Source organism: Globicephala melas, chromosome 5 (assembly GCF_963455315.2).
Source record: "Globicephala melas chromosome 5, mGloMel1.2, whole genome shotgun sequence".
NCBI lineage: Eukaryota > Metazoa > Chordata > Mammalia > Artiodactyla > Delphinidae > Globicephala > Globicephala melas.
Genome location: NC_083318.1, coordinates 66,468,920 through 66,495,473, shown reverse-complemented (window position 1 = coordinate 66,495,473; position 26,554 = coordinate 66,468,920). Strand labels below are relative to the sequence as shown.

Genomic DNA, 26,554 nt, shown 5'->3' with positions numbered 1-26,554 from the left:
CTTAGCTATTGCTAATAATGTTACAATGACCATAGGAGTGCATATATATCTTCAAATTAGTGTTTTTGTTTTCTTCAGATAAATACCCAGAAGCAGAATTGCTGGATCATATGGCAGTTCTATTTTTAATTTTTTGAGGAACCTCCATATTGTTTCCCATAGTGGTTGCACCAATTTACATTCTCAACAACAGTTTATGAGGGTTCCTCTTTCTCCACATCCTTGCAAAACTTATTTCTTGTCTTTTTTTATAATAGCCATTCTAACAGCTGTGAGGTCGCTATCTCATTGTGGTTTTGACTTGCATTTCCCTGATGATTAATGACGTTGAGCATCTTTTCATGTACCTGCTGTATTTTTTTGGAAAAATGTCTATTCAGATCCTCTGCCTATTTTTAACTGGGTTGTTTGTTTTCTTGCTATTGAGTTGTATGAATTCTTTTTATATTTTGGATATCAGCCCCTTATCAGATATATGATTTGCAATTATTTTCTCCCATTCAATAGGTTGCCTTTTCATTTTGTTGATGGTTTCCTTTGCTGTACAGAAGCTCTGTAGTTTGATATAGTCTTACTTGTTTATTTTTGCTTTTATTTCTTTTGCTTTTGGTGTCAGATTCAAAAAATCAGCGCCAAGACCTATATCAAGGAGCTTACTGCCTATGTTTTCTTCTACGAGTTTTATGGTTTCAGGTCTTATGCTCAAATCTTTAATTCATCTTGAGTTAATTTTTGTGTATGATGTAAGATAGTAATTTGGTTTCATTCTTTCACAAGTGGCTATCCAATTTTCCCAACATCATTTATTGAAGACACTGTCCTTTCCCCATTGTATATTCTTAGCTCATTTGTCATAAATTAATTGACCATATATGTGTGGGTTTATTTCTGGATTCTCTATCTTGTTCTATTGATCTACGTGTCTGTTTTTATGCCAGTACCATACTGTTTTAATTAGTATAGTTTAGTTTGAAATCAGGGAATGTGATGCCTCCAGCTTTGCTCTTCTTTCTCAAGATTGCTTTGGCTATGCAGGCTCTTTTGTGGTCCCATACAATTGTTAGGATCATTTGTTCTATTTCTGTGAAAAATGCAATTGGAATTTTGATAGAGACTGCAGTAAAATCCATATTTTACTTTGGGTAGTATGGACAATTTAACAATATTAATTCTTCCAATCCATGAGCATGCAATGTCTTTCCATTTATTTGTGTCTTCTTCAATTTCTTTCATTAATATCCTGTAGTTTTCAATACACAGGTCATTTACCTCCTTGGTGAAATTTATTCCTAGGTATTTTATTCTCTTTGGTGCAATTGTAAATGGAATTATTTTCTTAATTTCTCTTCCTAATACATTGTTATTAGTGTAAAATGCAATCGATTTTTGTGTATTTACTTTGCATCCCACAACTATTGAATTCATGTATTAGTTCTAACACTTTTTGATGGAGTCTTCATGGTTTTCTATATATAATATCATGTCACCTGCAAATGTTGACAGTTTTACTTCTTCCGTTCAATTTGGATGCCTTTTATTTCTTTTTCTTGTCTAATTGTTCTGGCTAAGACTTCCAATACTATCTTGAATAAAAGTGGTAAGAGTGGACAGCATTGTCTTGTTCCAGATCTTAAGGGAAAAGGTTTCAGCTTTTCACTGTTGAGTATGACGTTAGCTGTGGGATTGTCATACATGGTCTTTATTATGTTGAGGTATGTTCCCTCTATACCCAGTTTGTTTAAAGTTTTTATCATAAATGGATGTTAAATTCTGTCAAATGTTTTTTCTGCACCTATGAGATGATCATATGATTTTTATCCTTCATTTCGTTAATATGGTGTATCACACTGATTGATTTGCAGATGCTGAGCCATTTAAATGAATGGAATAAATCCCATTTGATCATGATGTATGATCCTTTTAATGTATTGTTGAATTCTGTGTGCTAATATTTTGTTGAGGATTTCTGCATCGATGTTCATCAAGGATATTGGCCTATTATTTTCCTTTTTGTGGTATCCTTGTCTGGTTTTGGTATCAGGGTAAATTTGGCCTCATAAAATGTGTGTGTAAGAGTTCCCCCTCTTCTATTTTTTGGAAGAGTTTGAGAAGAATTAGTAACAATTCTTCATTGAATGTTCGGTAGAACTTACCATGAAGCTGTTTGGTCCTGGACTTTTGTTGGTTGAGAGGTTTTTGATTACTGATTCAATCTCCTTGCTAGTAATCTGTCTGTTCAGATTTTCTATTTCATCATGATTCAGTCTTAGTAAGTTGTATGTTTCTAGGAATTTATCCATTTCTTCTAGGTTGTCCAATTTGTTGGTGTATAAATGTTTAAATTTTATTTGTCTTTAAAACAGGAAGTCACCTTAATAACTAATAACTTATCAACAATTTATCCATTTTCTACTGTACTCAATTCAATATTATATTCAATTAGCATTTAATAAATTATTTGCTAAACTCCATCAATTTAAAACCTACTTCATCAAGACTGTTTCTAAAATAAAGCAAACTCTTTCCCTTTTTTCTTATAAATATTTAAAAACACAATTTGAACAAAACATAGTTTCATTATGATGTCCATGAAGAACTCCAGGATTTTAATAATGCAATCTTGAGAATGATTTCTGAGATTTATGAGGAAGCCAGAGAATGCTGGCTGCCTACCCTCAAAGGCATCCTCTCCTTCCTCATTGGTATCAGAACCTCAAATTTTATCTAGGTACACTGCCAGCTGAATAAGAAACTAAATTTACCAGCCTCCCTTTCAGCTAGGTGTGGCCATGAGACTAAGTTCTGGCTAATAAGATTTACGCATAATTTCTTTGGAGACTTCAGGAATGGATGCTTAAAGAGATCTATCTAAGCCTGCTGGGATCTCTTTTTATCTTTATTCCTTTTCCCATCTTCCAATGCGGATGTTATAGCTGGCATACCAGAAGACAGCTAGGACCATGAGGTGACCTTGAGGATGGAAGCCATATGTTAGCATGCAGAGCAGAAAGGGAAGACCCTGATTCTTTGATGCCAGTGTCGAGTCTATCTTCAGACTTCTTTTATATGACAGAGAAATAAACTCCCGCTTCATATAGATCACCGTTATTTTGGGTTTTCTATTATATATAGTTGAATCTTATTCTAAATGACATAAGAAGACATATTTGTTTTAACATTTTAATAAATATTACTAATCAGCATTCTTGCAGCAAGTCTCTTAAAACCCATAAATAGAATCCTGCATTAAAATTACATATTCAACATTCCTGCCATCTGTCATACAAATGACAGATTAAGTAAACCTATGTTATTTGACTATACAAAGAAAGGCAATATTGAGGGAAATGCCTCTAGTACCTAAAATCATTTAATTTTACGTCACTCAGAGTATAAAAACAGTTTGGATGCACCAGATGATAATAGCTAAAATTTGTACAGTACATTATAATAAATTATCTCATGTACTTCTCACAACATGCTGATAAAATAGGTATTATAATTAGTCCCCATTTACGTATGAAGAAACTGAGGCACAGAGAAGTTAGGTAACTTGGCCAAAGTCATACTACTGGTAAGTGGTAGAACCTGTATATGAATCTAGCTGTTTGATTGTAAAGCCTATATGTTAACCCACTAGCCAATCTGAGGTTCTGAAAGGTTTTTTAATGATATTCTCAAAATCCAACCACTAGAAGGAACCAGAACTGAGGTGCAAACCAGGTCTTCTGATTCCAGTTCTTTTCATTAAGTCAGGATTGATACCAATGAGGTTTTTAGATTAATCATACATTTTTTTCAGACTACTGAAAGCTATGGTAACATTAAAAGATAAACAAAACACTTCTGTCAATTAAGCATATGCTAAAATATAACATACACTTAGCACCTTTCAAAGAAAGTAATGAAGGTAATCTCCCCTCCGTGAATGTCAGAATTTCTGGTTAAATAAAAAATCGACCTAACATGTAAAAAGTTCAAACATAATCATATCTGTATCTATACTTATATCTGTAACTACACAGAGAAGATTATCTTTTCTTTTCAGATAAACAGACTATTATCCTTTAGTCTCCATAGTCCCATAAGTATTACGAAAAATGCCTCATGTTACATTCAAGCTTAATTTTTTAAAAATCATCACTTCCTCTGTTAATTGAACAGATCTTTGACGTCTCCATCTTGATCTCTTTACTTCTACTGTAATTCATGCTCCGTATTGTTACCACCACAAAAATCTTTTTAAAACACAATTTTATCCTGTGCTACCTAGGGCCTACTGTAACTCCCTTTCACCTTGTGCATTCATTCTAACACCTCTGTTGATTTGCATGGTCCTCCATAATTTGGTTCCCATGTACTTATTCAAATCTTCTCAGTATTTCTCAACCTACAGGTCTCCCTTTTCCTCCTTCACTGTCATTTTAGATCAAGAGCAAGTCAGGAGACTCACAGACACAGAGAACAGATTAGTGGTTGCCAAGGGGGAGGGGGTTGCGGGAGGGATGGAGTGAGAGGTCGGGGTTAGCAGATGTAAGCTATTATATATAGAATGGATAAACAACAAGGTCCTACTGTATAGCACAGAGAACTATATTCAATATACTGTGATAAACCATAATGGAAAAGAATATTTAAAAAAACATATATATGTATGTGAATCACTTTGCTGTACAACAGAAATTAACACACACACACACACACACACACACACACACACGCACACACACATAAAAAAGAGGAAGTCAGAAGAAGCCAATGGGGGCCAACACTAGGCACAGGATCAAACCAAGGGGCACTGGAAACCTTGAGGGGCTATGCAGGCAACAGACTGCAGCCACTTCAATCAGAGGCTATATGGCTGCTGAAAGTCTGGGAGGCAAGCTGGAATCAGAATAGCATGGATTCAGGAACAGGAGGAAAGAGGTTCCAATTTAACAGGCAAAGGTCAGCTTTTAAGAGGTTAGACTAAATGAAAAACAGACAAGAGAACACAGGCAGGGAAGAGGAGCTGACATTTCAGGCCTAGGTCCAGAAGCAGATCTATCCAAGAGGTCCAAGCCTCTGCTCCCGTCCTTGGCACTAGCTCACTTCACTCTTGCCTCCAGAATATCCAGCTTCCACAAGCCCTGAATCTATAGCTGGTTTACCTTCTTTACACCTTTTCTTTATCGTGTTTTCCCCCTGGCTTCTTTCTTTAGAGTGAATACTAAAATGTAATCCTGAGTTAAGTATTGATTCTCTTTCTCCATTTGGTAGATTTCCTCAGAGTTCAAAGTTGGAAAGAATCTACAGTGATAAATGATTCCTCTTTCCAGCAAATGTTGTTCCTGAGAATTTCTGGGGTCAGAGGGAAAAAAACAACATTGTGATTTTCCAATATATCTGCTAAACACTGCAGTGAGTTATGAACCTGAGCAGTGGATATATCATCCAAGAGGCCCAAAAGCAATCGGCAAATATTTCACATTTGATAGCTATGGCTTATTTCAATTCATCAGGAAACCATCTTAAGCCTGGCATTCTTTCCAAATTAAAAGTGATGGAACTACAAAATTGTATTTCATAATCATATTTATGTCATTTACCACTATATTCAATTTTTAATAAACATTCCTTTCTTTCAATACTTTTACCTCATTATTATCACCTCTCCTCCTTTGAAATAACACCTAATATGACATGGCAAGAAAAAGAAGTGAAATTTTCTTAAGAGTTTTTTCATTTCCAATATTGGCTTTCTGGTAAACATCAAAGAAATAAATTAAAATAAAATTTATTGTCTTCACTGGTTATCCTTTTCATATAAGAAACATGACACCATTTTCAAGATAAATGCCATAACATCCAGTAGAAATAAAATGTTAATGTCTATTTTCAGATATATTATAAAGGTACATATACACATTTTTGAAGAGTTCCAGATATAAGTGTGAAAACCCAGAAATACTTTTAAGTACAATCAATATATACAGGTGTAGACTATCTTTCCATTAGAATATGATATACAGTTGTGATTTTATATTTATTTACTTACATAATCATTTGATCATAATTTTTCATTGGTCCAGAACCTATTGGTTTAGCTGACCATTCAATCTTAAATACTCAGCTCAGTATCTAGAACGTGGTGGGCACTCAATAAATTGCACTGAATGCATGAAGAAAAAGCATCTCTAGTTATACATAACAACCATACCAAGGAGCAAGAGGAAATTTCTGGAAATGATGGATATGTTTATTATCTTGAATGTGGTGATGGCTTCGTAGGTGTTTATATGTATGTCCAAACTTATTAAATCTACACTTTAAACATATTAAGTTTATTGTGTGTCAATTATACCTCGATAAAGCTGCTTTTAAAAATATCAGAATTCATGAAAATACTATAGTAAATGTATTATCCATGAAGTATATTTTACAGTAATATTTTACAGAGACTCAGCATTACTGGAATGTTGTTTTGTTAAGTTTTGGAAAAGAAACAGCACTTCTAAATTAAGAATTAATTTTCACTTCCTGGCTCTGGTAGAATGGAAGTTTTTAAAGTAAAAATCATGCCATTTAGTTAGTCTCTTATCAGTTTGAAATGATAAGTCTGAATTCAAGATCTCAATACCAGGATTATTTTGCCTTGAACGTTCATTTACTTTTTGAGTAAAAAATTCAGTAAATGTTTTTTCTGAAAACTTGTGTGTGAATCAAACACTATTTTAAATGTACTGGAGTATATTTTAAAATTTTTTTCTATTGAGTCTTTTCATATAAAACAAATCAACATTTTAAATCTCATTTCATTTAAACAGGAGCAAAATATTTTCAATTATAGTGAAGAAAAAAATCATTGTACTATTTTTTGTTGGAAATTCCCACTATATGAAGAAGATAATAATGTTTAAAGACATTATAACTTTGACTTAAAACTTTGCTAACGTGTTTGGAAAGAGAATGGTAAACTCATGAGAAATGAATCACAGGCATGAGAGAAAAGTATTGATTTTAACATTATGAGTAAGAATAAGTGACTGGATTATTCAGTGACAGTGGATTTAGAGCTTTCGGTTGAAATCAGTTTTTCTTTTGTTTTGTTTTGTTTTTTCATCTGGCATTTCTTATTCTGATTAAATTCTCTTGAATATTCTGATGGTTTCTGAGTGCACTTTTAAAAACATGAGTGCTTTAAAGACATGACACTTATTAATACAGAAAAAAAAGCAAAATCCAAATAACCCCTATTGACACTTAAAAAAAAAATCTTATAGTTAGAAAATGCAAACAATGCAGAAAAGTATCAAATAGGAAAAATAGGAACCTCCCTCCTCACTACCCCAGTCCTTCCACCCAAAGGTAAATTATTGTTTTATGCTTTTCTATAAAATAATATATATAATTCATTTATTTACCAAAGTGAATCATATTATACACTCTTTTATTACAGGCATTTTTTTACTTAATATATTTTGATACTCTTTCCATATCAGCACATGGTGATGACTACATTCTTTTTGCCCCTACAAAATGCTTCAGTGAATATCTTTGCACACACATCTCTGTTATATGGGTTTTGTTACAGTGAGTCCAGCAAGAACAAGCTACTCCAATCAGTCTATTGTTTTAAAAATTCGATCATTTGATTTTAACAAAAGCCAATATGGTATTCAGAAGCTTCTTCTGGTATCAAGTACTTCATAGCAAATATGTTCTATTATTTCATGACAAAGTAATATATTCCAGTATACATGCTTATGAAGGGTAAAACTTATTAACTATTCAAATAAAATACTATCTATTCTTTGACTTATTTCCAGTCTCCAATCTTAAGGAACCAGATTATTCACAGTACACTCATTTTTTCAGTTCATTCATTCATTCAACAAATATTTATTGATCCTGTGCCATTTGACACACACTGTTCTTAACGTTAGACAAATTGTAATAAGTAAGACAACAGAGCAAGACCTATTTATCATAAACAGGTAAACCAACAAACAAGAAAACTTCAGAGATAAGTGCTATGAGAAAAACAGACTAAGGCAATGGGGTGGTGGCTAGCACTGGGGAAGTGGGGCAATATCAGCTGGGGTGGGCTGGGATAATCTGAGCCCAATGACCAAATAAGGGGTAAAAGGAGATGAGCCTGAGAGGCAGGCAAGGGCAAGATCAGAAAGGGTTTGGGCTTCAATCCAGGTGCTGCCGGAAGCCACTGAAGTCCTAAGAAATGACATAAACTCATTTGTGTTTTAAAGAAATTAAAATTCATTTGTTTTTTAAAATAATAATAATGACATTGACTCATCCTAAAATAATAAACTCATTTGTGTTTTTAAATAATAATAACTATGAATGGGCGACAAAAGTAAAAGCAGGGAGATCAGTTAGGAGGCTACTGCAGGTGAACGATGATGGGGGCCTGTACAAGGTAGAGGTGGAGATGAAATGTGGATAGAAGTAAGACATATTTTTAAAACTGAGCCTAAAGAACTTGCTGGTGCACCGGAGCGGTGTGCATGTAAACGATGGTGATAGAAAAAGAGCAATCAAGATGGGAAGACTTGGGGAAAATGCCTTACAAGCCCAACAGCATAATAATATCTTAACCATACCATAATGATGTCATAATAATCTCTTAACCATAACAGTATCTTCACCATCCATTGAATCAATATACCAACCACACACCAAAGGTAATAAGCATCTTTTCTTACAATAACCAGGTAGCTTTGCGACTAGATAGAATTTATGTTATATCTTAACCTCAATTTTAAACTAAAAGATATAATTATCTAAACTTTAAGATTAATTTACCCCATTATTTTGTGCTTTTGCAAAAGAATTTAGAATGTAGTTGCCAGCATTATCCAGCATCTGTATTCTATAGTCGTATAGTATTCAACTTTGCATTCCTCCTTCTCAATCAGAAGCAGGGTTCTCAAGTACATCTCCAACTACCTTCAGGATGTAAGTTCCCAAAGCACTCCTGGGTATATCATAAATTAGTAAATTAGTGAGCATGCCTCTGTCACCTAATTAACTATGAGTTCCTCCCAAGAAGGACCAATTCTTAATTCTCGGTGTCCCCAACAACAACAACAAACTCAAGGCAACATCACGTAATTAGTAAGTGAAAAACCACCAAGACAGGAATATGCTCAACATCTCTTTGACTTGCTGGACTTGATAATTTTTGTGGCTCACACCTCTAGAGACAATTTTTTAAACAGCTTTATTAAGATATAATTCACATAACATACAATTCCCACATTTTAAGTGTACAGATGAACATATCTACGAAACGTACTCACATATAGAGAACAGACAGAGGTGTGGTTGCCAAGGGGGAGGGGGTCGGGGGGAGAGATGGATTGGGAGTTTAGGGTTAGCAGATGTAAGCTATTATATATAGAATGGATAAACAGCAAAGTCCTACTGTATAGCACAGGGAACTACATTCAATACCCTGTGATAAACCATAATGGAAAAGAATATGAAAAATATATATATATGCATAACTGAGTCACTTTGTTGTACAGCAGAAATTAACACAACATTGTAAATCAAATATACTTCAATAAAATTAGAAAAAATAAAAATAAAGTGTACAGATTCTCAGTGAGATCCCTGTAGTCCAATTGGTCTCTTGGTTCTCCCCAACCATATATAGTCTTCTATCATTACATTTCCTTAACCATTCATTAAAAAATCATAATTGAGCACTTAACTATATGCCAAGCATTCCTTTTCACTACCGACTTAACCCCTACTTCAAAACCTAGCTCAAGTATGTTGATCACTCAGCTCTTGGAATCTCCCCTTCTCTCAATGCTTCTAGTGTTGCTGCTGGCCTATTTGGCATTAAGTGTCAGCCATCTTGTTACACTGCTGGTTACTTTAACAAATGCATTGTCTTTGTAACTTAGCATTCTGGCTGGGCACTTCACACATGTTATGCATTCAATGGATACTTTGTGGAGGATAAAACCTGGCCCTTGTTAAAGTTATTCTTGAATAACCCGCTTCCTTCTAAGTCCATCAACAGTGCAGTCGCAGGACCTGAATGTTTTTAAACGATCTTGCTGACATCTGAGTTGTATTACAGGTTTTGTGACAAGGTCATGTTGCTGGCACCAGAGCTCCCTGCCAGGGGCTAGCGCACTGTGCAATGGAAGATGAGGAGATCTGAGAGGACTTTGAAATCAAGCACATGCAGATTAGTACAACATTCAACTTCAATCAGGGTTCTGAACCAATAAAAACATGTGTGCTTTCTAACAATCATAAATGAATGGTTTTTCAGAAATGAGTTGGGGGGTGTGAGATAGGGAGGGTGGGAGGGAGATGCAAGAGGGAGGGATTATGGGGATATATGTATACATATAGCTGATTCACTTTGTTATACAGCAGAAACTAACACAACATTGTAAAGCAATTATACTCCAATAAAGATGTTAAAAAACAAAACTGGGGAAAACAAAACAAATAAACAAAACAGAAATGAGTTCGGTAGGATACTCTTGCCATTATGGATAAAGTGACAGCATAACTTGGGAAAGGACACACAGTGAGCTATGGACTATATCATGAAATGTTCTTCTCTGTATGAAAGACTCTTGTCATTTCCTGTATGAATGATGTATGTTGTCAACTTTGCCGATGGGTTGTTAATGGGAAACACACAGACACACGGGCATATATAAAATAGATTGGTCTATAGAAAACAGAGGTAATCTCTGGAACTCCAGTTAATTACTATCTGTAAATAAGCAGAACTGAACTTCATTTCAGGGTCCATAGGAATTACAAATACTGGTATGCTGCTGTGCACTGATTTTGAATAGAAGCTGGTTCTGGCTTTATATAAAATTCTATCTAAAATGTTAATCACAAAAGCACTGCATTTTTCTCTGGTTTCTGTTCACTAACTTTTAGAGCTGATTTTTTAAAACTATTTCCTTGTGGTACTTACCCTTTTAATTTTTTTCAGATGCATGTTCATCAAGCCAGAGAGAGTCTGCTTTATACAAGGAGATCCTGGACCTGGAAAGGAATAAAAAGGGCCAGTGATGACTGTCCTGAAAAGGCTGTGTGTTCATTTCTTACTTTTAGAAGACCATACTTGTAAATCAAGACCATCACTGAAATAAACACCTTTGAGTCCTGCTCTACCCTGCAATGTTTCATGAATGCTGGAAATACATTTTCTTTGTTCTAATCCCAGCCTCCGAATCAGAGCCAAGTAGAGTGGGTTCTTCATAAATATGTACTGAGCACCTGACTCAGAATTAATGTAGGGCAGGACTCTGATTAGCAAACGCTACCTGCAGGAGACAGAGGAAACACCACAAATGGAGATAAGATGCTATCAGCAGGTTTTATTTTTTCATGAGGCTTGGGAATAATCACTTATCTCTCTGTTCAAACCTTTCCAGATCTCTCCCTTCAGGATCTGAAAGAAGTTCACAATAAACGCCTCCACGTTAAGCCCTCTTCCACCGAGTGCTGGAGGAAGAGCACAAGATGAGAGAAGCAGCAAATTGTTTCCAACTCAATTTATTCCTTTCTCGCCATTTCAGCGGCTCGCCACGATCTATTCAATATATAAAACCTTACAGCCTAACTTAAAGATGAAATCAACGATAAATAAAAACTACCGTACTTGTTCTGATAACTTGTTAGCATAGATCTCCTTATACAAAATAAAAGGTAACGAAGTTACCCTTATTTGTAGGATATGGGGCAAACTAAAATTTAATGTATTTACGAACTTTATACTAGGCTCCCTCTCCCCTTTTCAGGTAAAACTACGCCTCCCAACTTCCTGCATGTTTGACTAAAAGCAAAATTTGAAGCACCTGGCCCAACAGTTGACTTTACTGCAAGTCCAGAGGTTTGTCAGTCTGCAGAACACGCACTAGCTGGATGCACACGGCCACTCGCAGGCCGGCCCCAGACGCACATGAGCACCATGGGCAGGAGGAGCCACCAGCGCCCGAGGACCCCGGCCTCAGAACCTGTTGCTCGTGGACCAGGCGAGTGAGCAGGTGCGACTCAGGTCGCGAGGGCTGTTGGCGGCGCACGGAGGCTAGAATTGCATCCGGGGGTGGCCAACACGCAGTGCCCTGCCACAGCTCCTAGCCCTTGACGCCCCAGGCCTTTTCGCCGCTTTCCAGCCCACTCAGACCCAACCCCACTTCCGCACCACGGGCGACTCCATTGTTATTAAAACTAGAGGGTGGCGGGAGAGGATTTGCAAGGATGCAGGAGCCACAGTACCCCTTCCTCTCTGGCCAAGCCTTGGAAGAAGCAGAAAAGCATTGAGAAAAGACAGGAAGAGCCGAAGCCACGGGGAGGGACGAGGGCGCCTGTGGTGGAAGAGGCCGGCATCTGCCTCTCCCCACTCAGGGATGGTACGGTCCAAAGCAGGGCGGGCCGCAGGAGGCTCTCCGGAGTCTCTCCCCGCCCCTCTCCCGTTCTCCCCGCCCCTCTCCCGCCTTCGCCGCAGCGCTGCAGTCGTGCGAGTGAGTGGGCGTCCTGAGAATCCCTGCCCGGACGCAGACGCCGAAGCTCCTCCCCTTGCCTCGCCGCTCCCTCGGTGGCTGCAGGCAGAGCTCGCTCAGCTCTGCGGACTCCGGCGCCTTCATTACCTCCTCCCTCTCCCGCCGGTGTGCGAGGGCCTCGCCCGGCAGCGGCACTGCCCTGGGTGGGCGGCTGGGCCCGCGCGGCTGCTGAGCGCTCGGCGCGGGGAAGCCAGATCCTCCGCCTGCGCGGCGCAGTGACAGGTGCAGAGTCTGGTCTGAAGAGCCACCTGCGGCGGCCGCCGCGATGTCCACCATGCGGAGGACCGTGTCGGAGATCCGCTCCCGCGCGGAGGGTGAGTAGCTGCCGCAGCACGAAGCTGGGTGCGGAGCGCGCGCGGGGGCGGCTCGGGGCCAGCCGAGGGTCAGGCGGTGTGAGAGAGAGAGAGAGAGAGTGTGAGTGTGTGTGGTGTTTGCGAACCCTTCTCCCTGCGCCGCCATCAGTGCAGACCCCTTTCCAGCTGCAGAGCCCCGAACTTGGTGTCCTCGGAGGGATCCCCAAGGCTCGCTTTACACTGCAGCGTGACTGTTGGGTCTCTGCGCTCTCGCCCTGCCCACCTCCCTCCCCACTAGTGCACAAACCACTGTCTCCAGTCTGCTTCTCCATTCTAGGGAGCACAGCGCCAGCCAGCCGCCCACCTTTTTGCAGCCCCCATATCACGGCTCCCCGGGAACTGAATCTGCCTTTCCCAGGTTGCAGGATCCTTTGATCCACAGCCCCTCGCCTCTCCGAGCGGGAGGAGCCTTAATTGGGCTTGGGCGCTCAGCCGGTGCTGTGCATTACAGTCTCTGCAGTTCCGCCTCCTGCAGCGGAGTCTCACCCAGCTCCCGTCTGAGGTTTTGTTTTTCCCTTTACCTGATACCTGCCTTTTGGCCAGCTGAGCGGACTTTTTAGCAAGGTGGAAGCTGTTTTCTTTGCTCCACCCGGGGCCAGATGTTGAATGGCTACACTTGTGAGCAATGAGCAACAGATGCCCGAGGGTAAAGGCCAGTAAGCTTTTGGAGGGCCTACGCTGTCTTCATCCTCTGATGAGCCCTCAGCATCCGGCCTAGCATGCGGCAGTCAGTTGGTAAATATGTTTTCATTTTGTTCATAGCGAAGCCAAAACAGTGCATATCTGGAGCTTTGTTTTATTTTTGTGTCACATAAACCCATACTTGAATCCTATAAAGGGTGGCTCATGTTCTCACAACATCACTCACTGGTGTCCATCCTTCACCCCCGCCCCCTCCCCCCTTTAATGTTTGGCAAGTGGTAAAGTGATGTTAGGAAAAAAGATACAGATTTTAGGAGAATTGGATTATAGGGGTTTGAAACAGGCCATTTTATTATTTTTCCTCTTCAGAGCCCCCATGTTAAAAATGGGGGCTCTGAGCTCTAGTAGCTATGATTTTCGGATTACAGCACTTAGGAAGTACTCAGTGAAACTGCTCTGGGGAGAAGGCCACACAAGAGTCAAAACTAACCTGTGTCCTACTTAGGGATTTAGTACATTCTTATTGTCATTTGTAATATAATGAAAAAATATACAGGGCACCTCATAGATGCACATTGAATAAATGATAGTGCTGTCTTTAAATGTACACAGTAAAAATGTGTACATTCGTTTTTTACACTTCTGAGTGAAGTGCATTTTCTTTTTTTCTTATTTCTTCCAGTTTTATGGAGCTATATTTGACATATGGCACTGTATAAGTTTAAGGTGTACAGCATAATGATTTGACTTACATACATCATGAAATGATTACCACAATGAATTTAGTGAACATTCATCAACTCATATTGATATAAAATTAAAGAAACAGAAAAAAATTTCCTTGTGATGAGAACTCTTGGGATTTACTTTCTTAACAAATTTTATATATAACATACAACTTTCATGTATAAAGAATTATATTTATCATGTTGTACATTACATCCCTAGTACTTATTTATCTTACAACTGGAAGTTTGTACCTTTTGACTTCCTTCATCTAATTTCCCCTCCCCCCATACCCCACCTCTGATAACCCCCAATCTGATCTCTTTTTCTATGAGTTGATTGGTTGGCTTGTTTTTGAAGTATAATTAACCTACAATAGTATGTTAATTTATGTTACACAACATAGTGATTCGATATTTCTATGCATTTCAAAATGATCACCACAATGTCTAGTTACCATCTGTCACCATGCAAAGATATTGCATAATTATTGACTATATTCCCCACACTGTACATTTCATACGCATGACTCATATTTTGCACCTGAAAGTTTGTACCTTCTAATCTTCCTCACCTGTGTCTCTACCCCCTACTCCAATTCCCAGTGGCAACCACCTGTTTGTTCTGTGTATTTATGATGCTGTTTCTGTTATGTTTGTTCACTTGTTTTATAGATTCCACATAGAAATGAAATCATTCTGCATTTGTCTTTTTCTGACTTATTTCACTTGGCATAATACCGTCTAGGTCCATCCATGTTGTCGCAAATGGCAAGATTTCATTCTTTTTTATGGCTGAGTAATATTCCATTATATGTATACATACACACACACACTGCATCTTCTTTATTCATTCATCTACTGATGGCATTTAGGTTGCTTCCTAATCTTGGCTATTATAAATAATGCTGCAATGAACATAGTGATACGTATATTTTTCTAATTAGTGTTTTTGTTTTCTTTGGATAAATACCCAGGAGTGAAATTGCTGGATCATACGATAGCTCTATATTTAATTTTTTGAGGAACCTCCACACTACCATAGTGGCTGCACCAATTTACATTTCCACCAGCAATTCATGAGGGTTCCCTTTTCTCTGCATCTCACTAGCACTTGTTGTTTGTTGTCTTTTTGACAATCGTGAATGAATTTTCTTAATCATCATTTGAGTGAGCCATTCGGGTAATGAAAATATAGTGGTAATACTGGGATTGTTCTTTCAAATAATAGCAGTTGATGGATTCTATATCATGGGAAATGGGAAAAGAGAAAGGACCAGAAAATAATGTAAAACCTATGCCATATGAGAGGATTTCATTAAGTACCGAGAGGCTACAGTATTGTTTTTGATTGGCATGTATATTTTTCAAAGCATTTTTACAAAGATTACCTTATAGGACCTTAAAGTGCTCCTGGAGATTGGTGAAGATGATCCCATCTGATAGTTGAGGAAACTGTGGCCCAAGTGGTTGAGGTACGTGTCAAAGGTCAAGTAGCTAGTTCAGTGACACACTGAATTAACAGCTTTGGAAAACAGTGACTGGTTCTTATTTAATCCTTGTATTCCCTGTGCATCCAGGACAGTGTCAGGGGCATAGTGGCACTTAGTGAATGACCCTTACCCCCCGTGTTGGTTGGTTCAGTTTATTATGTGCCCAGCATTTTGCTCTGGACTGTGGTGAGGACAGAATCAATAATGACCCTGTGGGCTGGTGATGTGGCTCATTGCCTGCCTTGCCCACACTTTTCTTTCCTAAGGAATAGTCTCTTTTGACAGCTCCTGCTGCCTAAAGGCCTTGTTCTGAACAGCAGCGTCCTTGGCTTCAGTTGGTTGGACCACGGCAGGCTCCTGACCCAAGAGCAGAGAATCCATAGGTGGCTCAAACACTTGTAAGCTTGTGTTTTGGCTCAGAAAGATGCTTTGTGGTGATCACCTCTCCCATGGGAAGAGTTAAGCTTAGAGGCTTAGAGTGAAGTTTGAAGCAGAAAGGGGCAGAGGAGAATAGGCTGGTAGAGGAGAGAATGGCTGGCTGTAATAGGTTGTGTGAATGCTGCTAGTATGAGGAAACAGAAACTGCGTGAAGAGAGGAAGATAGGAGAGAAAGTGAACTGGATGGAGAGAATGAGGGGGAGAGACACACGCTGAGAGAGGGTGGCCAGTCCCTGGAGCACCTCCCTCCTGACTCTTTTAGTCCCAGTTCCCAAGTAGCCTTAGAACAGGCTCTTTTTTTTCCTTGAAGTGACTTGAATGGGCTTCTGTTCCCTGCATTCAGATTGGCCAGATGCATGGCTGTTCTGTGTGCAAGCTATTTATAACCAAATTGAGGGGAAAGAACTTCCATGAAATAAGAAATAAACAGTCTGGGACTTCCCTGGTGGTGCAGTGATTAAGAATCCGCCTGCCAATGCAGGGGACATGGGTTTGAGCCCTGGTCTGGGAAGATCCCACATGCTGTGGAGCAACTAAGCCCGTGCGCCACAACTACTGAGCCTGTGCGCCACAACTACTGAACCTGCACTGTAGAGCCCGTGCTCCACAATGAGAGAAGCCACCGCAATGAGAAGCCCGCGCACCACAATGAAGAGTAGCCCCCACTCACCACAACCAGAGAAAGCCTGTGCACAGCAACAAAGACCCAATGCAGCCAAAAATAAATAAATAAATACATTAATTTTTTTTAAAAAAAGAAATAAATAGTCTAACAGGGGATGTTATTAATTAAACAGCGTGCCTGCTATGGGTAACAAAGAGCTGTGGCAGATCAGACATAAGAACACGAGGTCTGCCGAGCAAACATTCCATTGAGAAATGATTTGAAATGAGTGCTCACGCAGTGCTTTTCAAACTTTAAGATGCCCACAAATCACCTGGGGATCTTGTTAGATGCAGCTTCTAAATGGGTAGGGCTGGAGTTGCATTTCTGACAAGCTCACGGGTAACGCTGGGTGATGCTGGCCTGCAGGTCACAGTCTGAGTACCAAGCTTCCAAGATAATGCCATCTATTTCAGTAGTCAGGAGGGCATTGAGGGTAGAGAGTAACCAATTGAAAAAGCAGTGAACATGACCGTGGCTTATTTGAGAGTTCTTAAAGAAACTGGCCAGGAACAAAGGGAAACTTGGAAGGAATAGGATGTAAATTTGGATAAGTAAATACTTCTAGATTACAGAGCATTTTAAATGCCAAGATGAATCATTCGGATTTTGAATCAAATATCTGAAAAGGATCTTAGAGTTCATCTAATTCAATTCTCATGCAAGCATGAAGCCAATGTATAATACTTCTAACAGGGCCAGTTAGGAGCCAAATCATTATAGGGGAGTGACATCCCCAAACAGTGTCTTAGAGAGATAAGCCTGGAAGTATGTTGGATGGTTTGGAGGAAATGACACTGTAAATACACTCTGTTGTTTTTTAAAAAAAAGTCTAAAAATGACAAAGGCCAGGATTAGTATTGGAGTGGAGCAGTGACACTGGGAAGGGAGGAATTAGAGCTATTTCTCAGTAAATCATTAACGTGTCCAACAGATATCTGTTGAACTCCTGCAAGTACCGTTCCAGGTACTTGAGATGCATCAGTGAACGAACAATAGAAAAAGCCCTGCCCTGGAAGTGCTATCATTCTAGTGAGGCAAGAGACAAAGAAAACACAAAAAATTAGCAAATTATAGATTTTGTTATGTGGTAAGTGCTGTGGGAAAAATAAAGAAAAGGTAAGATACATAAGGTTGGTGGATGAATTGCAAGTTTAAATAGGTTGGTTAGGCTAGCCTTCATTGAAAAATTGAGGTGGAGGAGGTGAAAGAAGCCTGGTGGGAATCTGGGGAAAGAATGTTCCAGACAGGCCCCAAGACAGGAGAGAGGAGTGTTAAAGGAACAGGGAGGGGGAGAAGAGTAGGAAATGAGGTGACAAAGATCACGTCATAGGACATAGTGATATAGTGAATATACCGCAGGAGATTCTGAAACAGTAATTTCAAATTTTAATGTTTACAAGATCCCAGGTATCCCATTAAAACTGTGGTTTCTTGGGCTGCCTCATGACGATTCTGTTGAGTAGATCTGCCATGGGACTGCATTCTTAATGAGCTGCCCAGAATATTCTGGTGCAGGTGAAACATTTTCAGGAACTGTGGTTTATAGTCTTGAACCTGATTGATTGGGAAGATCTATTAAAAGATAAGGAAATTGAGAAAGAGGGTCAGTACAGTAGGAGAAGATATACATTCAAATTTTGAAGTGATTGGGGGACATCCAAATGGACATGTTTTGAGGATACTTTGAAATTTGGAGGTTAGATATGGGTAAAATCAAATGGGAATCTCAAGTTCAGAGATAATAGTTGAAACCCTGATAGTAGATAAATTTGCCAGAACGCAAGACTAGATAAAGCAGAAGGCTAAGAATTACAGGTCTCTTCACTTTCTACTCCAGCTAAATCAAATAAGTCTCTGAATTCAGCATTAGGAATCCTAGAAACAGGGACTGAAATAACAGTTTACACAAAATAGAATTTTTCTCAGTCTTGTAAAACTAACATGAAGGCAGTCCAGGTGAGCTATGTCTACTACATAAAGTCATAAGGGACATGGGCTCCTTACGTCTTTCTGCCTCATCATCCTGAGTATATAACTTCCATAAAGTCATAACCTGGTTACTGGGTTCCAGCCATTGTGTAGGAGTCCCAGGTAGGAAGAGAAAGGAAGGGTGTGAGACCAAAGGGTTTTCTTCAAAGTACCGCACAAAGGCTAATGCTTATTTTGCATTGGCTCCCTTCTGCAAGGGAAGCTGGGAAATGGAGTTTTCTATCTGGCACATTACTCAGTGTTTTATTCCTAAAAGAAAAAGGGAAAATGGTTATTGGGTTGGCAACTGACAGGTACTGTCACCATCAGATTTTCAAAGGCTCTTGCTTGAATAAAAGAGGTGTTCTAGAGCTCATAATTTACAAAATTAGGACCATTATTTGAAACTAAGGAAATGCACACAAAAAAACCACATACCTATCCAGTGGTTTGCATTTTCTTCTGTTGAATATTATGCTAAAATGTAAGACATTCATTTGATTATGTAAAACATGTGCTAAGTGATAAATCTAGGAATCATCCTAGGGACTGTTTTCCTAGCCTGGTCTGTGTAAACGGCACCTTTAAAATGTTTGTAATTATAAAGAATACTACATTTCCTTTAATTAAAAGATAACAAAAGGAGCATGGAGATGATTTCTGCAAGAATTGTTAAAAGGAAACCTTTAGAAGGCTGTTTCATTTGTCCAAGTAAAAGATGACTAAGATCCTTTGTTCCTTTAGCAAGCATGTATTATGCATCTGCTGTGTGCCAGCTAATTGAATGGTGGGACAAAAAGGTGTGGTGAATGAAGGATGCCCCAAAGTAACCATGGAAATGAGTTAAAAGATTTACAACTGACATGACACTCTTTCACAGAGAGGGTGTGTGAACATAGCGGTGCTTCATGTGATCAATATTTGAGAATTCCCAATACATGTAATTTTGCTTAATGTCATCCTGGAGATAATAAGTGTGGCAGAACTAAATTATTTTAGGTTTTCTAGTCTATAGTGCATCATTCTTTTTTTTTTCATTATATCATTTCAAAAACAATGAGAACTGAATCATTTGCGTACCTTACAGCCATAGGAAAGTTTGCAGAGATCAGAGCGTACTTTTGAAGTTCATGAAATATTTGCCACCTGGGTCTCTATTCACATAGTTTCACTAGAATGTGAGTAAAGGCAAGAGTTTCATTTTTCCTTTTTTTTTTTCTTTGCGGTACGCGGGCCTTTCACTGTTGTGGCTTCTCCCGTTGCGGAGCACAGGCTCCAGGCGCGCAGGCTCGGCGACCATGGCTCACGGGCCCAGCCGCTCTGCGGCATGTGGGATCTTCCCGGACCGGGGCACGAACCAGCATCCCCTGCATCGGCAGGCGGACTCTCAACCACTGCGCCACCAGGGAAGCCCAACAGTTTCATTCTTTACTCCTCACTGGAACCCACATCTTTCAGTTCTCTTGTCCTCTGGGTAGTAAGCTCCCTAAAGGCAGAGATTTTTGTCTGTTTTGTTTACTGATATACTGAGGACATTGCCTGGGGCATAGTAGGAGCTCAGATATTGGTTGACTTAAATGAATTTTATGACCTAGAGATGAGATGTCCTACAGATGCGTTATAATCAGACCTACTTGATATCTTCCTACCGGAACCTGAGTACCACAAAGGGAGCGATTTTTTTGTGATCTGTTCACTGCTGTATTCTCTGCATTTAAAGCTTTGCCTGCCATATAGTCGCCCTCCATGTTTGTCAGATGAACAGGTAACTCTTTGTTTTTAATAGAAGAGCTTAAATTTGTTCTCTTGATTGTAGAAGTAACACCTGCTCATTGAAGAAAACTCACGTGGCAAAAAGGTGTCAAGAGGACAGTAAAAATCACCCCAAACTATGCCATCCAAATACAATCATTTAATATATATGTTAACATTTAATCCATTCCAACTATTTTCCAGGAGAGGAGAAGTATATTTATTTGTTAAGAAAAATCAGATCAGACTCCACATTACTTTTAAACTTTTTTTCCCACATCCTTGCCTGTCAAATATAGTTTATGTAAACTCTACAAAGGATGGGATTTTTAATTTTATTTTTTCTAATTTTATTGAGATATAATTGATACATAATCATATTAGTTTAAGGTGTACAACATGATTTGATATTTGTATATATAGTATTTCAAAATGATTACCACAATAAGATTAGTTAATATTCATCACCTCACATAGTTACAGCTGTCTTTCCTAGTGATAAGAACTTTTAAAATCTACTCTCTTAGCAACTTCAAATATATAATACAGTCTTGTTAACTGTAGTCACCATGCTGTGCATTACATCTTCAGAACTTATTTATCTTATAACTGGAAGTTTGTATTGTACTTTTGACCACCTTCTCCATGGGAAGGAATTTTTTTGTCTACCGTCACTACTCATATCCTCAGTGCCTAGAGCACTGCCTGGCACTTAGTAGGGCCTCAGTAGTTATTTGTTGAATGCATGGATCATGAATTTTATGGCAGCTTAGCATTATACATGTTATTGTATAATAATTTACTAAGGAATCCTCTGTGGGTGGGTATTTAGGTCCTTTAAAGTTGTTTAAAAAAAACCCACTCTTGAATAAGCACCTTTATACATCGTTGTACACTTTTCTGATTATTTCTTTGTGAAAATCTTTGAGAAAAGGGATTTCTGGGGCAAAAGTATGTACCTTTTTTTTTTATAATGAGGGCAAAAAAAATGCAAGAAAGATTATGCAAGTTTACAGCCTCACTAAAAATGAACAAGAGTGCCTATTCCTTTACCCCTTCTCCACCACCAGATAGTCTTCTTTATCCTTATGAATATGCAATGCAAAAAAAAAGAAAAAAAAAAAACTCTTTAAGTTTACATTGCTGTACTTATAAGGTTGAATGCATTTTGATTAGTTTAATAATTATTTCTATTTTTTTCTGAATGTTTATTCATTGTACATTCCTTTATGAAGATTATCTTGTATTGAATTTTAAGAGCTTATCATATGTTAAAGACATTAACTCTTTTCACTGTTCATAGTTTATCTTTTAACTTTTTTTTGGTATTTTCTCATGTATATAGTTACTTTTTTTTTTTTTTTTTTTGCGGTACGCGGGCCTCTCACTGTTGTGGCCTCTCCCGTTGCGGAGCACAGGCTCTGGACGCGCAGGCTCAGCGGCCATGGCTCATGGGCCCAGCCGCTCCGCGGCATATGGGATCTTCCCGGACCGGGGCACGAACCCGTGTTCCCTGCATCGGCAGGCGGACTCTCAACCACTGCACACCAGGGAAGCCCCATAGTTACTTTTTATAAAGTATAGTCTTTCAGTTTCTTTCTTAAAATTTCTGGTTTAGTGTCATATTTCTCGTGTCAAGATAATGATAATTTTTCACTTATATTTTCTTCTTAGTACTTTTAGGTTTCACTTTAAACAGTTACCTGTGTAATTCCTGTGGGATTTATCTTGTTATGGATGTAAGGTAGGGGTCTAATTTTATTTTTTCTCAATTATCTGACATGATAACCATATATTTTATAATCTATTCGCCCCTCACTGGTTTGAGGTGTTTCTTTTATGTGCTAAATTTACATATATAGTTGAGTCAGTCTCTGGACTGGAGTCAGTAACTCCCTCCCCTTTTCTTTACCTTTCCTCTCTATTTTGGTCTGTTTTGGCCCCTAGTATCAAATTACTTTATTGCAATTAATAAAAATTGTCCTCATAACTGTCCTATCACTGCTCTTTCCTCTAATTTTGGAGGGCTATTTTCATGCTTATTTTTCCATTTAAACCAATGAGTGCATCATTGAATAAAGTAAATGTGTTGGGATATTTATTGGTATCACATTAATTTTATAAATTTATATTGAGAGAATTGACATGTTTCGTATACTAACTTGTTTAAGCTTAGTTTTTTTCTCCATTTATTGGTTTTTCTTTTATGTGCTGGGGAGAGTTTTTTTAAATAAATCCTGTGCATTTTAATGATTTATTCCTAGATGATTTATATTTTATGAAGATATTGTGAAAGGGGTCCTTTCTAAAATTATATGTTCTTACTTGTGACTGTTAGCACATGTAAGGTGGAAGCTGTTGATTTTGAAACTGACCATCAGTCTGAATTCTTTTATTTTAAATAGTTTTTCAGTTAATTTTCACCTCTGTAGGTTTTAAAATTATATATCATAAAGCAAAGTATTTTTAAACAAGATTTTCAATTAATTAGACTTACCAGGTATATTTTGGTTACACTACTTTTTTCAGCGAGGTTTGTTTATTTTTATGTGCTGAAGTTTTGTGGACTCGGGTTCCAACTTACTACTTCTAAGGTTTCACGTAGCCCTTACATAATAGTCAAGATATTGCTCTTTTTTATCCTTTTCGCTAGGGTTAGGGGTCAGAATTTAGACCAGCTGGGATTAATGAATTGTTCTGTAAAATCTACTTATTATCAAATTGGCATTCATGTCTTAGATCAGCACTGAGAGAAATAAAATGTGAGCCATAAGCACTAGACACATGTGTACTTTTAAATATTCTCTAGCTACATTGTAAAAATAAATAAATAGGTGAAATTAATTTTAATAATATATTTTCTTTAACTTCATATATCCAGAATACAGTTTCATCATGTTACTGATATAAAAATTAATAATGAAATAGTTTGCATTCTTCTCTTCTTGTACTGTTTTCTAAACCTGCTGTATATTTTATATTTACAATACATCTCCCTTTACACTAGTCCCATTTCACATGCTCACTTGACACATGTGGCTGGCGGCTGCTTACTGGACAGCACAGCTGTAGGTTATACTTCTAGCTTGGGCTTACATGTAAGGATTTACTAGAGTTTTTTAGAATATAACATTTTATAATGGAAGTGAGGCTCAAAGTAACCTTATTAAAAGTACATGTGTAGATATACTTCTCTCTTAAGTAGAGATTTAAGCCTTTAACTTACTTCTTTCCAACAGAAGACCTTCTCCAGTGTCCTCATAAAACCACACAAAATGTGTTAGTGTTTAGATAATACTGCTTTTGACCCAGCCCTCATGGCAATTTAGAGGTTTGATGTAAGTTCATTGTGGCATCTTTTGAAGCCTGTTGTTTTGGTCCAATTCTTTTTAAATAGATTTGATAAAAACCATTCTGCCCTACCTTCCTATTAGTTTTCATTTAAATGTTAACATAAGATGTGTGTACATAGGATAGTAACTTCGGGTACTATGCTTTTATATACATCATTGCCATCAATCTTGTTAATCTAAGAGGACTGAAGAACTTGGCTTCATGGGTCATTGACACGTTGAATGAGCAAAGGGAAGTAGTTGTTTTGAATTGAGCCTCTGTTGTTTTGCTTAAGCCATCTTTGAAAATGACTTATCTTGATCCATTTGAGGTTGTACTTCATGGGACTGGGTTAGTCAGGTGACAATTTAGGCGGAGACTGTTGCTAAGAAAGCCAAAGGCAATCTAGGCTCTGGACCAGGAAAGCAGTTCAGTGGGCCAGACCTAATTATAATACAATATTGGCCTTCATGAGTAAAGCAAGCAAACTGGTTTGCAGGGGTGAATCAGAAAGATCGTTTGTTCTGATACCAGTTTAGAATAGTTGAGCTTCTGTAATTGGTGTAGGTCACTGTGGCTAACTCTGGTCTTAAAGTAAAGCTAACTTGGTTTAGAGGAAATCTCCTTCTAGCATCTGCAGCCCATCTTTTCCCCTTTTCCCTCCCTCACCCCCATGTAGAGGTAGCCCTGCCCCAGCCCTGAAAACCTTAGCAGTAGGAGACCCTTAAGGAACTATGACTTAGCAGTTTAAGGATTGTGACTTGAACCACCCTGTCACCATTTCCGTGACTCTGAATGCTTGTTATAGCAACTTAGAGCTCCGGAACTGGGGGCCCTGCCTTGCTCTGAGAGAAGAGACCCGGGTCCCTGATGCTAGCTTGGACTCCAGGGCTCTGCACTTGTGAGGAGTTTCACTGCCAAACCAGGCTGCCGAGGGCTCTTGAATATCATTTGCTTTCACTTTCCCCGTTGTTGCCCTTGGCCAGCTCCTCTGGACACGCTCGTTGCCCCATGTTGGAGTTCTTTGGTTCTGAGTCCATGACCATTTTCCTGGATCCCTTGCTCTGCTGCCATATTGTCATCCTGATGGCTGTGACTAGTTGACCCTTTCCAGCCCCTTCTCGTCTGTCTCACTCTACTTTTAAAATCAGACCATGTCCTCCTATCCCTGACCAAAGAAATGAAACATCTCTCTCTATAGATTTTACCCAAATTTGATGTGCCGTTTTATACCTTAAGCTTAAGTGGGATTCAGTCCACCATTAATGCCAGAATGGTGTGATTAATGTTCTCAAGTGGACTCACTCGACTTTCATAACTTTTTTCCCCTACCTTTGTGAGTTAGGGTTAGAGAAATGACGTGAGGAAGAATGACTCTGCCATCTTTAATGCAGAGTGTGTCCACTGTGGTCAGGGCAGTGGAAGGCTTGTGTGATGTGGATAGTTTTATAGTCATGTGTACATCAGTGGTGTTCAACCCTGGCTACACAGTGAATCAAATGAGAATTGTCTAAACAGTACTGATGCCTGGACCCATCCCAGAACAATGGAATCAGTCAGTCTGGTCCATTGGGCATATGGACCAAGCACTGATATTGTATCTTCCAGGTAATTCTGATGTGCAGTAGTATGGAAAAACACTGGTGTAGATCCTTGAATTTCCTTGTTTGCAGAGAGGAGGAGGAATAGATTGTATAAAGTCATGTAGATTGCCAGCCAAGAAACCAAGAGCGTATGGATATTTTTTTGGTAGATTTTTTGTCTATTGCCCAGTTACTTAATGGGTCTAATTACACTTCTCTAAATTTCCCCTCAGAAATGATAAAGTTCATACGTTGATACTCAGTTATTCAGTTTTGAAGACTTTAAAATTCTGAATTAAACATTCAGTTCAGTACAACCAAATGAAGAGTAAACACATTCAGTTTATTTTTAGCTGTTGCTATATCTACTCTGGGAGTTTGATGAATATGAGCCTCTCTGCAGTGTCTTTTCTAGTTTTTGCTAACCTACTTACTTTTGTAATTAATCTCTTTACACATCCTATATTTGTAATCTACATATGTATAGTTATTTGCACCTGGAAGAAATACCTTAACAACTTGGTAAAAGTCTCTGAAAAAAAAAAAGTGGCTATGTTATTTTCAAGGGGTTTATTTTCTTTAGTTTACAATTATTAATTTATCTCATCATGATGTTGATAGGTCTTTTACAGGTTAATGTACAGAAAACAAAAACTTACCATGAGCCCCAAATCAGCCAGTGTGATTTCTCTGTGTCCTCATGGATAGGTGCTGGGTCTGCTTCAGGTTGTGATGATTATTTCAAACTTTGAGGAGTAGAAAACAAGCTCCACGGTCCTTTAGATCAAGTGTATTGTGTCCAAACTTTGTGGGATTGTTTCTTTATTTTATATTCTTTTCTATCTTTATCATTTCTGCATTTACACTTTACTGTTTTAGGTGATAATGTTACTTGTACTCTACAGATGGACATCTGTTTTAGAAAGCCAGGATTTGATTGGGGGAGGGCGTTGGAGTTCTGAATCACTGGCTTAGTTTAGCCCCAGATGGCGGCTTATTCGTGTGTTTTCGTTTAAAGTTCAGTGAAAGAATCATTACATGAGTTG

General features: G+C 38.5%; 2 protein-coding genes across 6 annotated transcripts in view; one reads left to right on the top strand and one right to left on the bottom strand.

The window, feature by feature from the left end:
- The window catches only part of GRXCR1 (glutaredoxin and cysteine rich domain containing 1), a 313,882-nt gene extending 301,720 nt beyond the window's left edge, over window positions 1-12,162 (bottom strand). For both annotated transcript variants that reach the window (XR_009563995.2, XR_009563996.2), the window contains exons 1-2: window positions 11,850-12,162; window positions 10,964-11,034 (exon numbers count right to left, since the gene is read on the bottom strand). The gene's annotated coding sequence lies outside the window, so the exon portion shown is untranslated. The remainder of the gene's footprint in view (window positions 1-10,963; window positions 11,035-11,849) is intronic.
- A 367-nt stretch (window positions 12,163-12,529) lies between these two features.
- ATP8A1 (ATPase phospholipid transporting 8A1) overlaps window positions 12,530-26,554 on the top strand; it is a 237,352-nt gene continuing 223,327 nt past the window's right edge. For all 4 annotated transcript variants that reach the window (XM_070045570.1, XM_060299279.1, XM_030881147.2 and 1 more), the window contains exon 1: window positions 12,530-12,868. In XM_070045570.1, coding sequence (XP_069901671.1) covers window positions 12,820-12,868 — 49 coding nt within the window. In that variant the 5' untranslated portion in view covers window positions 12,530-12,819. The remainder of the gene's footprint in view (window positions 12,869-26,554) is intronic.